The 14,742-nt window shown below is 43.0% G+C and overlaps 1 protein-coding gene across 1 annotated transcript; it reads right to left on the bottom strand.

Annotated features, from left to right (window-relative positions):
* Window positions 1–379: 379 nt before the first annotated feature.
* CLDN34 (claudin 34) lies at window positions 380–9,039 on the bottom strand. Its single transcript, XM_071747908.1, has 2 exons — window positions 8,917–9,039; window positions 380–1,224 (listed from the first exon to the last, which is right to left on the bottom strand). Exon 2 carries the CDS (start codon window positions 1,164–1,166, stop codon window positions 522–524), a length of 645 nt encoding a protein of 214 aa, XP_071604009.1. The 5' UTR covers window positions 1,167–1,224; window positions 8,917–9,039; the 3' UTR covers window positions 380–521.
* Between the last annotated feature and the right edge of the window lie 5,703 nt (window positions 9,040–14,742).

Raw genomic sequence — 14,742 nt, 5'->3', positions numbered from 1 at the left:
CTCTTTATGTGCCCTAGAGGAAGAAGAGAAGTTGGCAAGGTCTTTGTAAGACAATTCAGGGAAGACTCATTTGCCACAAGCCTGATGACTGCTACGGGTGTAATTAAATAATGGACAAAATATTGTAGTACCAACAAGGAAACAAGTTCACATTTAACACATGTTATTTCACAGTTTTCTAACAGGACAGTTAATTCAGAGTCAGCTCTCTGAGCATGGTAAATATTTTACACAAAAATAAATAGATATATCAATATTCTTTGCATGTACAAAAAAGGACAACTTGTAAAAATCAGTTGCTGCTCAACAGCAATTATCTGAAAGATGAACCTCTGGTCATATGGGACAACTAAGCAGGTCATTTTTGAGGGTAATTCAGCTCGTTCATCTAACAAAATAGAGTGGCTTCCATAGACTAAAACTAAATTCTATAGTTCCTTGACTATAAAATCACTCATGCTGTCATTCTTATCTCTTAACTATACTCTTTTTCTAAAACAACCCAGAGGGGATTAATCCTGTCAGGATTTTGTGATAGCGTCTCTGGTCACTGGAAATCTGTTTGAGAGAGAAAAAGTCCCACTTAGCAGCAGGAGGATGGCAGCTACAATCCCAATAGGAATGGCAGCACCAGCTTCTTGTGATGCTGGCCTGGAGGGCAGGTAGTAATCAGGAGGAAAAGCAATGCTCTGGTTGTGCATTACAGAATAGAAATTCCAGCTCACAGGGATCAGGACACAGAGACTAGCGAAGATGTAGGAGAAACCACCCAAGAGGAAGAAACGGGTAATGACAATTTTGTGAGTGATTCTCAGATCAGCATTTCTCAGAGCAAAGACTGTGGCTGTGAGTCCCAGCAAGCCCATGAACATGGCAATCAGCAGGAGACCCTGAGCAGCATAAATTTCGTAGGGGATGGAAGGATCATAGCCACTGAATTTGTGGCAGAACTGTTCTTTATAGCCAGGAGAGATGTGAAGGTAACTGATGAAGCAGACTTTCCAAATCCCCACCCAGGCAATGCCAGAGGAGATGATGGTGGTGTTGTCCACGTGCCAGACTCTCCATTCCACAGTTCCCATGGAAGCAGTGCACAGGATCCAGCCTACTGTACCCAGAGCAAAGGCAGCTAGATGGAGATGTGAGGTGCTGACCAGGGACCTCATTCTCTGGGAGTCTTCTACTCTGGCACAGACACAGTTGCCATGTGAAGAGAGACAGGCACTGGAAAGAAACACAGCATAAAATTATAAAGGCAACTATTATTTGGGTGAGAAGGTGAACCTCAGCTAAAAGCTAAAAAAGCACCAGAGAGTATGTGCACAGAAGGAGGCTGGTAGGAATTTTTCCCTGACTGTAATGAATTGTTGAAGTTTAATGCCCATAGAAAAATACCACCTGGTTTTAATTCTGCATATGTCATGTCACAAGGAGAACAATGGGTCTCTGATAAACTCCCATTTCAATCTTATTTTTACATTCACAAAAGGAAAATTCACATCTTTTCCCCTGGGAAAGTCCTGGAGTCAGCAGCAGGCAGGAGCTGGAGGCAGCAACACACAGATTCAGGCTGACACGGATCAGGACCACAGGCAGAGGAATGGATGGAATCCTCCCAGGATGCCAAAGCAAACAGGGACAGGTGAGGAAGGGCCCTTGTGGTCCCTCAAATGTATACAAAGTGTGGTGTGTATGGGGTGGAATACTCCATTTGGTCAGTTTTGGTCACTGGTATTGTCTGCTTCTCCTAAATGAGGGGTTGCAGGGGTTACCCCTTTGCTCCCTTTCTCTTTTTGGAGCACAAGATGTTCCTCAGAACCAAGCAGTGTCCTTGGCTCTGCACACCAGTCTCTAGCAGTAACTATAAACATTGAGTGTTATCAGTCCTAGAAGCAGAGACTGACTGACAAACTTGCTGTTCATTTCAGCAGGTGCACGAGAGACTTAGCTGAAAGCAAAATTACAAGGCAGAAAATTTATTCTATCCTGGCCCAAACCAGGACAAGTTAGATCTGCAACTATGTTTTGTTACTAAAGCAATAATTTTCGTGTTTATACACCTTAAACTAACGGATTCCGTTGGTGACACAATGCAGTTGCAAAAATCCATCTGTGTAAATCTTAAATAAGAAATATCTTCATAATACTGTGGCCTCGAGCAAACTCTGTCCATCTTCTTATACCAGTGCCACTATATAATTACTTCAGCCACGAAGCTGATGGCAGTGATAAGAGGATGGCACAGAGAGATTTTTGAAGCCAGCCAAATACAGCAACATTTGTAATTTTATCATTTTGGCCTCCCAGTTCATCTATATATTTCTGATAGGACTGATTTCCTGTGAAACAAATTAAAATCCATTATTGCAAAATGTAGTGATTTCTTGCATGGAGGAAATCAGAGTGTCCTGTGTTTTTATCTACTTAAAACAAAACCAATTTACAAATCCTATCTCAATCTGCTACCTTATTTACTAAGTGATTATAAAACTGCTGATCTAATTCACAGTTTTTACCAGCTATACAGTACAGGAGCCCCGTTATGAATAGTATTTTTCCTGTCCCAGTTCAAAGTCAAAATAACATTGGTTATGTATTTCTCTAGTGATGGGAAGATGCTAGACAGAAAAAAACATCATCAAAGGAGCTGTGCTGAGCCCTGTCTCCTGTTTCAATCACTGAGCACACTGAGGCCCAACCAGAACCATATTAAAGTACCATGCTGTACAGAGCCCACGGTTCTGTACCACTTTTTGTATACATCACAAGCAGTCATTTAAACAACTTGCTGACATCAAGTTCCTGAAAAATAGGCAAGCAGGCTGATGTGTGTCATTGAGAGTTGTTCAGAATATATCAGTGTTTATCTTCATGGATGGAACTTATCCACCTCTCTGCTCATGGAATGAAATGAGATTGTATCTGTGATTACTGAGCACTCTGTCCAACCTTCATGTGCTAAGCTATTTAGAGTAGTGCCCAGAATTGTATTATAAAACAAGGAAAAACAGAAAAAGTTCTTTTTTTTTTTTCCCCATGAGATTCACAAACACAGAACAAGCAAACATGCACCATGAAAAAACTCAGAGCTTATAAAATTTTTCTGAAAACATTGGAAAATAACCAGCTACCAATGATGAGCTTTAGATGAGGTACCAAATGTCTAGACACAAAAAATTACTTATGTAGGAAATGATTCATTTTGGCTCATTTCTCCACACCCTGCCTTACTTGATCTAACCTGATAGGGCTGACTGACTTAGAGAAAACCAAGGTGACAAAGAAGTACTTTTGAGATTGGTGATGAAATCGAATTACAGTTATCATTACTTGCCTGTTTTGGAAAATCAGACAGAAGCCTATGTTATGACCATTTAGTATTGAGATTCATCAAGAAAATAAGGAGCAAAATATCAAAGTGTAGTAGTTACAGGAATCTGCTTGCCATATGAAAACATATCAAAACTAAAACAGACCTAGTTCCTGATTCCAGTCTCTGTTGTTATGAGTATTAATAAACATGCTGTAGGTTTTGCTGGTATCATCAAATGAGAATGGATATGTATCTCTTGCCAGCAGCACTGATTTTAGGAGAGGGCTTTGGATGAGAACATATTTACCCTCAAGTCCCTGACATAAACCCTAAGCCTGAGCACTGCCAGGAGTCACAGCACCCCATCCATCCTCTGGGCTGGGGGTATCCCACGGGATGGCAGGGAGCATCCCATTAGATGGAGGGCATTTCACAAGGTGGGGGACGTTTCACAGGACATCGGTGCATCCCACGGGGCAGGAGGATATCCTACGGGACCGGGAGCATCCCAGGGGATGGGGGACATCCCACAGGACAGGAAGGCATCCCGTGGGACGGGAAGGCATCCCACGAGGCGGCTCAGCCCCAGCCCCAGCCGAAGTCAGGATGTGTAAGCGGGTAAGGAGCATCGGGGGAACTCGTTTTCCCCAAAAATGTAGCGAGCTACGTTTATTTTTTAATACTACTGCGGCAAGTAGTATTTTTTTTTAAATAAAATAAAAAGGTTTTTTTAATTAGGAAAAAAAAAAAAAAAGTTTTTCTTGGCGATGCCCTGTAACCCCGGGAGCGAGCTGCAGAGGGCGGCTCCAGCCAGGGTTTGGCTCAGCGGCTCCCGTGCCGTGAGACCTGGAGGCGGAGCGATGGGAGGAGGAGGAGGAGGAGGGGGAGGAAGAAGGAAATCTCGTCCCGAGAAGAGGGTCAGGTCCCTGGGGGTGGCTGGGGTGCCCCTGCGCAGGTCCCCAACCACGGGAGGGGTTGCGGACGCTGAACGCCGTCCCGAACCTGCAGTGCCTTTCCTTTAGGTTTCGGGCAGGCATCCCTCTCACAAAGGAAGGATTTGGGGCTGCACCTCGAGTGCTGTGTTCAGCTCTGGGCCCCTCGCTACAAGAAGGCCCTTGAGGTGCTGGAGCGGGTCCAGGGAAGGCAACCGAGCTGGTGAAGGGTCTGGAGAACAAATCCTGTGAGGAGAGGCTGAGGGATCTGGGATTGTTCGGTCTGGAGAAGAGGAGGCTGAGGAGAGGAGACCTCATTGCCCTCTACAGCTGCCTGAGAGGCTGTAGCGAGGGGGAGGGTTTGTTCTCTTCTCCCAAGTAAATAATCATAGGAGTAGAGGAAATGTCCTGAAGTTGCACCAGGGGTGGTTTAGACTAGACCTGAGGAAGAATTTTTTTACTGAGAGGGTAGTCAGGCACTTCTGCTCTCAGTAGAACAGGCTGCCCAGGGCAGTGGTGGGGTTATCATCCCTGGAGGTACTTCAAAACCATGTAGATGTGGTGCTTAAGTTAGTTGGACTTGGCAGTTTTAGATTTACAGTTGGACTTAATGATCTTCAAGGTCTTTTCCAATCAAAATTATTCTACCAGCCTGTTGTTTAACACATCACTAACTGGGTATTTGCATGAAGTGAAGAAATATTTTTTTAAAAAAATAAAACCTTTTGGTTGCTATGCAAATGCCCATGGCCAGCCTTCTGAAAGAAAAATCTGCATGTTTAGAACTATATTGGATAAAATACAGTTTAAAGCTCAGATCATCTAGCAGGCAGTACTAACACAGCACTGTGAAAATCTATTGGCTGGTTTAATTGTTTAGTAATTTTATAAATATGTTAAATTAATTTAATTAGTACAGCAAATTTCCCTGTATGGTCTGAATAACACAATGATGTAACACAATCACTATATGAAATTTCCTAAGGCAAATGAACTCATATTCAGTCAGCTACAGGAGGTCTTTTGAATAATGAGTTGGCATTACTGGCACGCAGCTCTTGGTTTGGAAACTCACTCGGAGTTCCAGATCTCAGCATTCAAAGCCTGCATGCCACCTCTTTCATGGGGTAGGTAGCCTGCCCAGGCAATCTTGCCAGAAGAGACAAGCCTGGGCTCTGTGGTGTGTATGCCAGTGGATGAAAAGCATGACTGAAAACACTTTACACTCAGAGAAGCAAGAGAAGTGTGTTCAGAAGGGCTGCAGCTCTGCCTCTTGCTGTCCCACGATTTCCTTAGCATTTTCATTTAAAATTGATTCAGTCCAATCTACCAAGCAAAGCATTCCAGCAGCTTCTGGCAACAATCTTTACAAAGTCTAAAAACAGGAGGAGAGGTGCTTCTACGGGCTTCTCACCTGGCAGTCTCCTGCTATCATTTTCTTTCTTGATACATCTTTGATTCCCTTCATTTGGAAGAGCTTTGCTTCATGGATGTATTTTTAACTAAATACTCTGCCTGAATAAAAACAAAATGTCAGCTTCTGACATTCAACGGAAATATACACAGAGAAGACAAGCTAGTAAAGAATCCTTTTGTCTTTATTTTTAAATTTTATTTAAATCATGTATTGCACAGTGGGTAGCTGTTTATGAAAAGTGTGTCAAGCCATTGCCCATTTACTTCAGGGACAGAATCTGACAAGACTTTCCCCTGCTTAGCTGCAAGAAACAGATGAGGATGCCCGGGAGCTGTGTTGACTTTCCTACAGATGCAAGCTTGCTTCTAGCAGAAAAAAATTGAAGCAAGCTGCTCTCTCAAATGCCAAGTGATTTTATAGGAGGCTTGGGGGGTCATCTGTGCATCAGGTTTACCTTTAAAAGAATAAAATGAAATGCTGCAGCCAAAGAGATAAAGGTTAGTTCCTTGTATTCACAAGTCCCACCTCCTGATGTTCTAAGCAGCAGGAGCAAACAGAAATGGAACCATACTTGAAACGCTGTCAGTACTTCTTTCACTTTCAGTTATTGGAAATGGCAAGATTCTGATGCTATGATATTAATTCTCAGAGCACTGAACACATTTCACTTCTGGAATTAACACCGGATCCTCTGAAAAGCTATTTAATTACATTCAGCAGTCTATATGTATCAACTGGGTTTCAGATCCACTTTCTGAAACTCAACCAGCCTTAAGATCCTAAAAGACATTTTAAAAGACCTGCAGGTAAATGAGGAAAGGAAAAAAAGCTTTAGTATACTTAATTGGTGCACACAAGTATCACTGGACCTGTCAGGTTACTGGGTCTCAGACTCCCTCATGGGGATAGGGCCGTACCAGGGGTAATGTCCAAGCTGCAGGGTAGCATAAGAGGGCTGCCCCCAACCATGCCATCACCCACAAGACCTGTCCTTAGATGCATCATTTCAAATGATGGATTGAAGGCCTGATGGATTTCAGCAGCATGGAGAGAGTTTGCAGTTTAGCAGAGGTCCTGTAGAGACTGGTGTGTACTGGGTAATACATTCCCCAGAAGCAGCATCCCTCTACAGTCTCTCTTCCCCTCTGGGACTTGATGCACCAAGAAGAACTGGATGGGCTGGAGCTTGAGATTTCAGACACAGAAAGAGGATGCAGGGAAGTGTGAGGTGGAGCTAGGGCTTGTTATGTTGTTTTTGTGAAGTCTACACAAGTTGCATGATCCTTGACATGATGCTCAAAATTGTACTAATGAGCTAGACCCTTGAGTTCAGTTGTGTCTAGAAGAGAACTTCAGAAATGTTTGTTATCCTACTGTCCTCACCGTTTCAGCACAGATCTGGTTGGAGTGTGCCTTTATCTCTAAGGTTATCTCCTTGTTTTCATCAGCAGTGGCTGCTGAATCAGTCTATTCTAAGCTTCTTCAAAAGACATTTAAACAAACACACAGGGTGCCAATAATTCTGCTCCTTTTTCCCTAGTACAGGTAGCTGCATTTATGACCCCTGTCTTGAGTACTTTCCCTGACTATTGGTGTCTCATGCTTAGATTTCACCTGTCAGTAACATTTTCAATTAGAAAAGAGAAGCTAGCAGGCACAGAGTCTTAAAAGTCACTATAGAATACCTCCAGATTTAAAGCATGTTAGATACTCCCTTTCTCCCCCAGATGCCAATAATCCAGTGTTAAGAACTCGGCTGCTCCCACCTTCTCATTGGGTTTCAAAGCAAGCAGACCAAAGCAACCTTCCCTTCTGTTCCACCTCTTAAGAATATATTAAAATTTAGCTGTGGTCTTTGCATATTTCAGGAAAAGATTATTTTATTTGTTTACTTTGATGATAGGATGGAGAGAACTGGATGATTTCTATTGTTTCTTCAACTGTTCTTTGAGGCCCTGATTTACTTTTCTGTGGTTGAGCCCACCTTAAGCCCTTCTGTTACAGACATGTAGGCAATGGGATGACCCAGGACCCATACGACCCCATATTATCAACCTTTCTACAGATTGCTTTGAAGGGCTCCATTTGGAGCCTAGGTAGAAGAGTTTAGGGACATTCCAGGAATGGCAGCCACTGGCCGTGTTAAAATGGGAATCTCTCAGGAAGCTTCAGGAAGCCCAAAAACTTGCTTATCCTTGGTGTCTGGCACAGAGAAAAGAGCACTAAGGGGTCAGGAGTGTGACTAAGGCACCCACGTCCAGGTCCCAGAGAGCTCAGACAGACACACTGGGAAAGCCAAGGGCACTGAATACAGGCTTGGGGCACAGGAAGATGTCACCCAGGAGGAGTCACATCTACCTGTGCCTGCATGAGAAAAGGAGGACACCTGAAGCATCCAGGGCATCAGCTTGGATGTGCTGCAGGGGCACCTGGTGAGGAGGAAGGAGCATCCCCTCTGCTGAGAGAGTGTAAGGAGCTGCCTCAGGAGAGGGGACTGGAGAGCAGACAACCTGCAAGCAGCTGGTGAGATTTTCTTCATAGACATTGTGGGGGTGGTTGAAAGAAGAGCTTTCCAAAAGGATAGGAAACAATACTGGTTTCTTTGTAAGTGATAGCACAGCTGAAATAAAATACACTAAAAGAGTGTAACTATGGAAGAGCGAAGCACCAGTCTCCCTGCAGCCCATCTGCCTGTTGAAAACTGAGTTTGCTTTAGGAATTCTAGTACAGCTTGTAACTACCTTGAAGAGAAAGAAAAATCATGATATTCTCTTCCTATATAAAATATGCACAAAGTTATTTTCCCCGGCCCATGTAAGCAGGAACCCATTTACTTCCATTTATTTTGTGTTTTAAGCAAATATTTTTGCTCTAGATGTTGCCAGGCACCACATGCATTTTGAAATTAACATTCAAACCCTGCTTTTGTGAAGTTTTATAGCCTAGATGGAGCTTTATTGGTCTACACTGGACATGGCTTTACTAACCAAATCCTTTGTTCAATCTAAGTCTTGTAGCAGAAAGGGTTTTTTTAAAAAAAAACACAACCCAACAGCACAGTAATTAAGAAGGTCTCTTCTTAGCAATATGCCTGTGATTTCATGCTTGAAAACTCAATTCTCCAATTCCCAGTTGGGAAAACATTCTTTATAGGTAACAAATAAATATTTAAATCTCTTTCCATCTGTTCTCTATCAGCACTTCATAAAATAAGTCATATTAAAAAAAAAAAAAAAAAAAAAAGGGAGACTTACTTCTGTGAGTCTGAGAGCTGCCTTAGGCTTTGAAGCAGTGTCAGCTGGATGAAGCAAGTTCCAGAAGGGAGGTGGAAAAAAAATGCCCGTGCAAGTTGTCCAACTTGTTAGTTACACTACCAAATAGGTACCTCACAGTGCCTTGTCACTCTCCCACTAAATCAACAAAGATGTAGGAAGCCAGTTAATCATTAACATATTATGAAAATATGAAAGCTTTACCATGTGCCATTTTTTCTAATTGCTTTAAACCCCTTACTGAAGCGTACAGATAACTCCCATGGAAAATTCAGCTTTCTGTCAGACATCCTTTAAGAAAACTTGCCTATGGGATTTCCATAATTTTCCAGCTTCAGACCACCAAAATGTCCCAGGCTGGCAGGCTGAAGGACACAGAATTCTCATCGAAAACAGAATGAAGTGATTTCATAATCCTTACTTCTTTGTTAGTTTTCCTCCTGCATTTATAGAACCCAAATTAGTGCAGCTCTGCAGTGGAAAGAAATATAGGGGAGTAGGAGGAGGTTTTCCAAGGAGGAAACTCAAGCTCTTACTAGATTGCAGTACCCATAATTTAGTACAAATAGTACCATGCTTGCTATCTTAGATGCTTTTAAATAAAAATTTTTAAAAAACTGCAAACCTTTTTTTTTATTATTTTTTTTTTATAATGCTATGTTTGCCTGGCTTAGTGGTTTTCCTGTGAACATGAACAGTGGTTCTTACAAATGGTAACTTAACTCCATTCTGGTAATTTTCTCCTTTTTGAAACCTAGAATAACTTATGCAAATGTCCAAGTGATGCCCTGGCTTCTACAATGAGAGGATATTTCCAGGCCTGGTGTTGAAAGACAAGGAAGTTTATTTCACAGAAGTATCCTGAAATGGGAAGCCCTCACTGGAAAATTCTTCTCCTCTGCAACAAGCACCAGGGCTGGTCATTACCCCCACTAAAGGCAGCTGCAAAATAGCATTAATCCATATCCTTCAGTTTTCTGCATCACCTTTAATCCAGTTCCTCTCCTCTCTTGCTGTATCTCCCAGCTGATGTGGATTCACTGCTTTCATGTGCAGGTAACACAGCCTGGCTATGGCAGCTCAGTCCCCTCTTCCTCTGCAGCTCACAGGCAGGGGTGTCCTCTCTGGCTGCTCACCACCAGATGGTGTTAGTTTTTGCACAGGCAAACTCAGCCACTCTGGCCAAAAACCCTGACACGTCCAGCTCCTTGGTGGGCTTGTTGTGTGTTAGGCTAGAGTATGGTCACTAACATGGTGATGGGGCTGCTGATCCAAGAGGACTGCATCCTTGGGCAGTAGGCAGATGGCAGATAAATTCCTTTTCTTGGATTTAATAACCGAGGCAAAATTTGGAGGCAGCCCTATTGCTGATTTTACCTACAAAGCTGCTGCACGCAGCCTATTTGACTACCAGTGTAGTAGGAGTAGCACCCCCACACCATTCCCACAACACTTCTTGCCCCCTGAAATTCTTTACCTCTGACCTACTTCTTCTCAGTCACAAAAAAAAAAAAAACAAACCCAAAACCAAAACCCAATCCCACCAACCACTGTGATGTTTTAAAGATTACAATTTACAGAAAAGTAATAATTTTGATATACTTGTCAACCACCATCAGGGCAATGAAGTTTAATTCAACTGGAAATCTACAGCACATACATAGTCTGTGATAACATAACCAGCAGCATAAGCACTACTGCTGTAGTGTGAAATACCATACATGCAAAAAGGAATGGAAGCAAGATAGGAAGCAAGTGAGAGTATTAACTCTTCTTTTTTCTGCTCAGTATATGGCTATTACTTCTATAAAGCTGTTCCTTGTTAGTGTACTAGTGACAAAGTATTAGGAAGCAGATGGAAACTAAGTTTGTGAATGCCTTACTTAAAGGAGCACATTTTACACATCAAACTTTATAGTTCTTTGAATACTAATGGTTAACACTTTTTTGGGCAGGAAACATTTGCTTTCTTTCTCCTGTGCCCTTGACCCAAAGCGCACTGAAATCAGTGGGAATGGCTCTGCTGACTTCAAAGACCTTTAGATCAAGCCCAGTCCCTTCTGTGGTTTACAATTTCATTGTTCAGAACCGCAGAACAGGAAATATTTGTTTCAAGTTATTTTTCCTTTCCTTTGCCACGATGAGAAAGCCAGCCTGAAATCAAGATGCTGGGCAAGATGCATTGCCCAATGAGCGGTACCAAATAGAATCACAGGATCACAGAATTGGCTGGGTTGGAAGGGACCTCAGAGATCATCAAGTCCAACCCTTGATCCACTACTGCTGCAGTTATCAGACCATGGCACTGAGTGCCACATCCAGTCTCTTTTTAAATATCTCCAGGGATGGAGAATCCACTACTTCCTGAGGCAGCCCATTCCAATGCTTGATCACCCTCTTTGTAAAGAATTTTTTCCTAATATCTAACCCAAACCTCCCCTGGCAGAGCTTAATTCCATGCCCTCTTGTTTTACTGGGAGCTGCCTGGGAAAAGAGCCCAACCCCCCCCTGGCTACCCCCTCCTTTCAGGGAGTTGTAGAGAGTGATGAGGTCTCCCCTGAGCCTCCTCTTCTCCAGGCTGAACACCCCCAGCTCCCTCAGCCTCTCCTCACAGGACTTGTGCTGGATCCCTTCACAGCCTCCTTGCTCTTCTCTGGACCTGCTCCAGCACCTCAATCTCCTTCCTGAACTGAGGGGCCCAGAACTGGACACAGGACTCAAGCTGTGGCCTCACCAGCACTGACAGAGCCCCGCAGCCAGCTTGGAGGCTCATGTTCAAGTACTTTCTCACTTTTTGTTTTGAGACAAAGGTTACATCTCCCAGGACACACAGCAGCAGCCCTGCACACATCTCACCTGCCTGTGATTGGTGACCCAAGGGTCAGAGTTGTTGCATCCTCACTGCCACCGCTTGTCCTCAGCAGAGCAACATCTCCAAACTCAACACCAAACTGAAGTGTGCACCTCTAAAGCCACAGCTTGAAGTTGAGTAAAATATTTGCATAAGCACCTTGAATAGCTCTGTACCTTTGTGGTTAAACCAAGCTGTCCTTTAAAAGCTGGGCAACTTGGAGATGAGAATAAGAGCTCCACGATGCACCTGACAGACTGCTTCACAGACTCTGCCCTTTGGGCTGAGCCTCTTCAAACTTCCTTTGAAAGAGAGGCACCCACTGCCAAGCTCAAGAGACTCAATGGGGGAACATTACACATTATCAAATCCTCAGCACAATCCTAAACTACATTCACTCTGTTCCTAGCTGCCAGCAGGTGCTGCTTGCTTTGATGGTTTGAAAGCACCAGCTGGGAGGTTCTCTGTCTCCAGACGACTTGGTAATAGTTTTGTTGTGCCTCTGCTGTTACATCATTGCATTTTACCGGCTCTGATTTCTGTTCTGTTTGGTGAAGTCCCAAATAAGTGTCCAAAATGCTCAGCCACTACCATCCCCTGTGTTAGTTCTGGTGATGTGTTTTTCTGTCCAGTATGGGTGAGATGTAAAGATGCTTAATACTCCAGTGAGCTCTGACATTATATGAGGGACAGTATATATTTTCCCTTCTAGCAGGAGAGACAGTGTTCAATGTCCAGTTTAGGTACTGCAAGGTGGAGGCTTGTATTTCATCCACGTCTGGATTTGCTTACTTCCAAACAATCTTGCACAGCACTAATATCCCTATCAATACTTGTTCAATGCTTTTTCTATCCAAACTAAGAGAGCAGTAGTGTTCTCAGACCCTCCGATGAAAGACTAACAACTCTTTTTTTTCCTCCTTAACTTTTCCTGGATGGCTCTCATAACTGAGCTGGAAGACTTGCAGAAACTTCCTGTGAATAAGTCAACCCTTTTATAATAGGTCAATTAGCAACAAGGAGAAATGAAAACACACCTGCCCAGATTATCTCCAGCACGGGTTATTTAGATGTTTTCTTCAGAGACCAGCAACCACAAATCCTTTGGAATATCAGTTTTCGAAGCAAAATTGAGATGACAATTACAGACTCAATAATTTCAAGAGGGATGATTTCACTGTGATCATGACTCAACAAGGGTCTGGTTTAAACCCAACAAAAGTGGCTTGGCTCAGCAAGAAATTGGTGTTTTTTTTCCTGGAGATGCAAAACACAAGAGTTTGCATGCAGAAAATGAAGGGCTGCTCAAATTGGATGTGTTTCTGTGGTTTGAGTCCCCTTCTGGTTATTCCCAGATACCCAAAGTAGGTCATTCAAAGCTTAACAAAGACATTTCCCTGACTTGTTGACATTTTAGAGCTAGCAGAAAAGACCACCTGATGGGAGAATGTTATCAACATGTCACACTCAGGTTTCACTCTGCCTTGGCAGCATTTCTGCACTGCAAGAGCACCACAGCATTCCAAGGCCAGGCTTTTTTTCACTTCATTAGAGCTGCCACAGCAGCTTGTTCTTAGCAGCAGTTAGAAGTCACAAGAAAACTAAATTCCTATAAGTTTTCATTAAAGAGAGAAAAAGCAAGAGATCAATGGAAACCTTCAGCTGTTAAACACATCATGGGCATTTTTAAAGCTTTACAAAGCAAATCCCAGAGCACCATTAAAGTACTACTTCAGGAGAACCATGTGAACCTCTGGTTGCTCATTAGCAAAAACTGAACTCGATCGTGGCTATAACCCCCTCTACAAGAAGGTCTTCAGGATCCTTACTGATACTCTAAAAGATTTTCTGTGCCTTTACTTCCTGGCTATTGTCTTAGCTGCACAGTGACCATGCTCTTCCAACTGATCAATATTAATAATAATATCTTATTACAGTTGACACAGCACGAAATAGACACAAATGCTCCGATGAGACAGAACACAGGTAAAATAGCACTCTGCAGAAAGAAAAACAGATTTCTTGTGAACTACCTAATCACCACGAGCAGGGTGCTTGTGGGGAATAGAAGGACCCAGTTCTTTAAAGAGCTCCAGACAGGGAAAATTCCTTCTATATGAAAAAGGACAGCTGCTTTTCAAAAGTGTTTTATTGCAGCAACTCTGCCTCAAGGGTCAGGCAGCTCTACTTTTTATTCTTGTGCTAGTCTGTCATTTAGCAGGCTGCTGGGGGAAAGAGGTGTCAAAGTGTCCCTGCTTTCCCTCAAAGCACTGCAGAGCCAGCTTACAAATTAAAAGGCGAAGGAGATGAAAGACCATGGATCCTCCAATGATGTGTGCTCCAGTACACATGAGGAACAGTTTCAAAAAGCAGGGGCAACCATCTGTAAGGAGCTGATGAAGAGGGATCAGCTTTACATTGGCCCTGGGAAGTGTTTTTATGGACAGCCAGGTCTGTACAGGAGCACTGGTAGGAGACTCGCTCATGTACAATGCGTGATCTCAGATATCAGGAGGAAAAAAGAAAGCAAACTTAGCAACTAAATGAACTGGTGTAAAGAGAAGGATTTGTGGTGATTGCTGTAGGTGGCATGTGTAGAGAGGGTCTATAATGGAAGCAGAAAGATTGTCTGACTGAGACGTGCTGCCAGGAGTACTCGAGTTGTGTTTGCAAGCTGAGGGATTGCAGGCTCCCACCTATTTTCCTGACACTCTACAAAAGCCATGTGTTTTAATTATTTCTGCTCTTTAAAGACCCCAGTTTCAAAATTGTCGGTAATCTAAATATTTACCAAAGTAGTCATAGCCTGGTATGGTACCATGTAATGTAAGAACTTCAAACATAAAAGGTGTATTTATGGTGACCATAAAATTTTCATTCCAAGTTTCCTGACTTCCAGAGATTTAACACCAGACCTTCACACTGCAGACATTCCCAGCTGTTCATGACACCACTAC

Source organism: Heliangelus exortis, chromosome 1 (assembly GCF_036169615.1).
Source record: "Heliangelus exortis chromosome 1, bHelExo1.hap1, whole genome shotgun sequence".
NCBI classification, from domain to species: domain Eukaryota; kingdom Metazoa; phylum Chordata; class Aves; order Apodiformes; family Trochilidae; genus Heliangelus; species Heliangelus exortis.
This window is presented reverse-complemented; position numbering and strand designations above follow the sequence as displayed.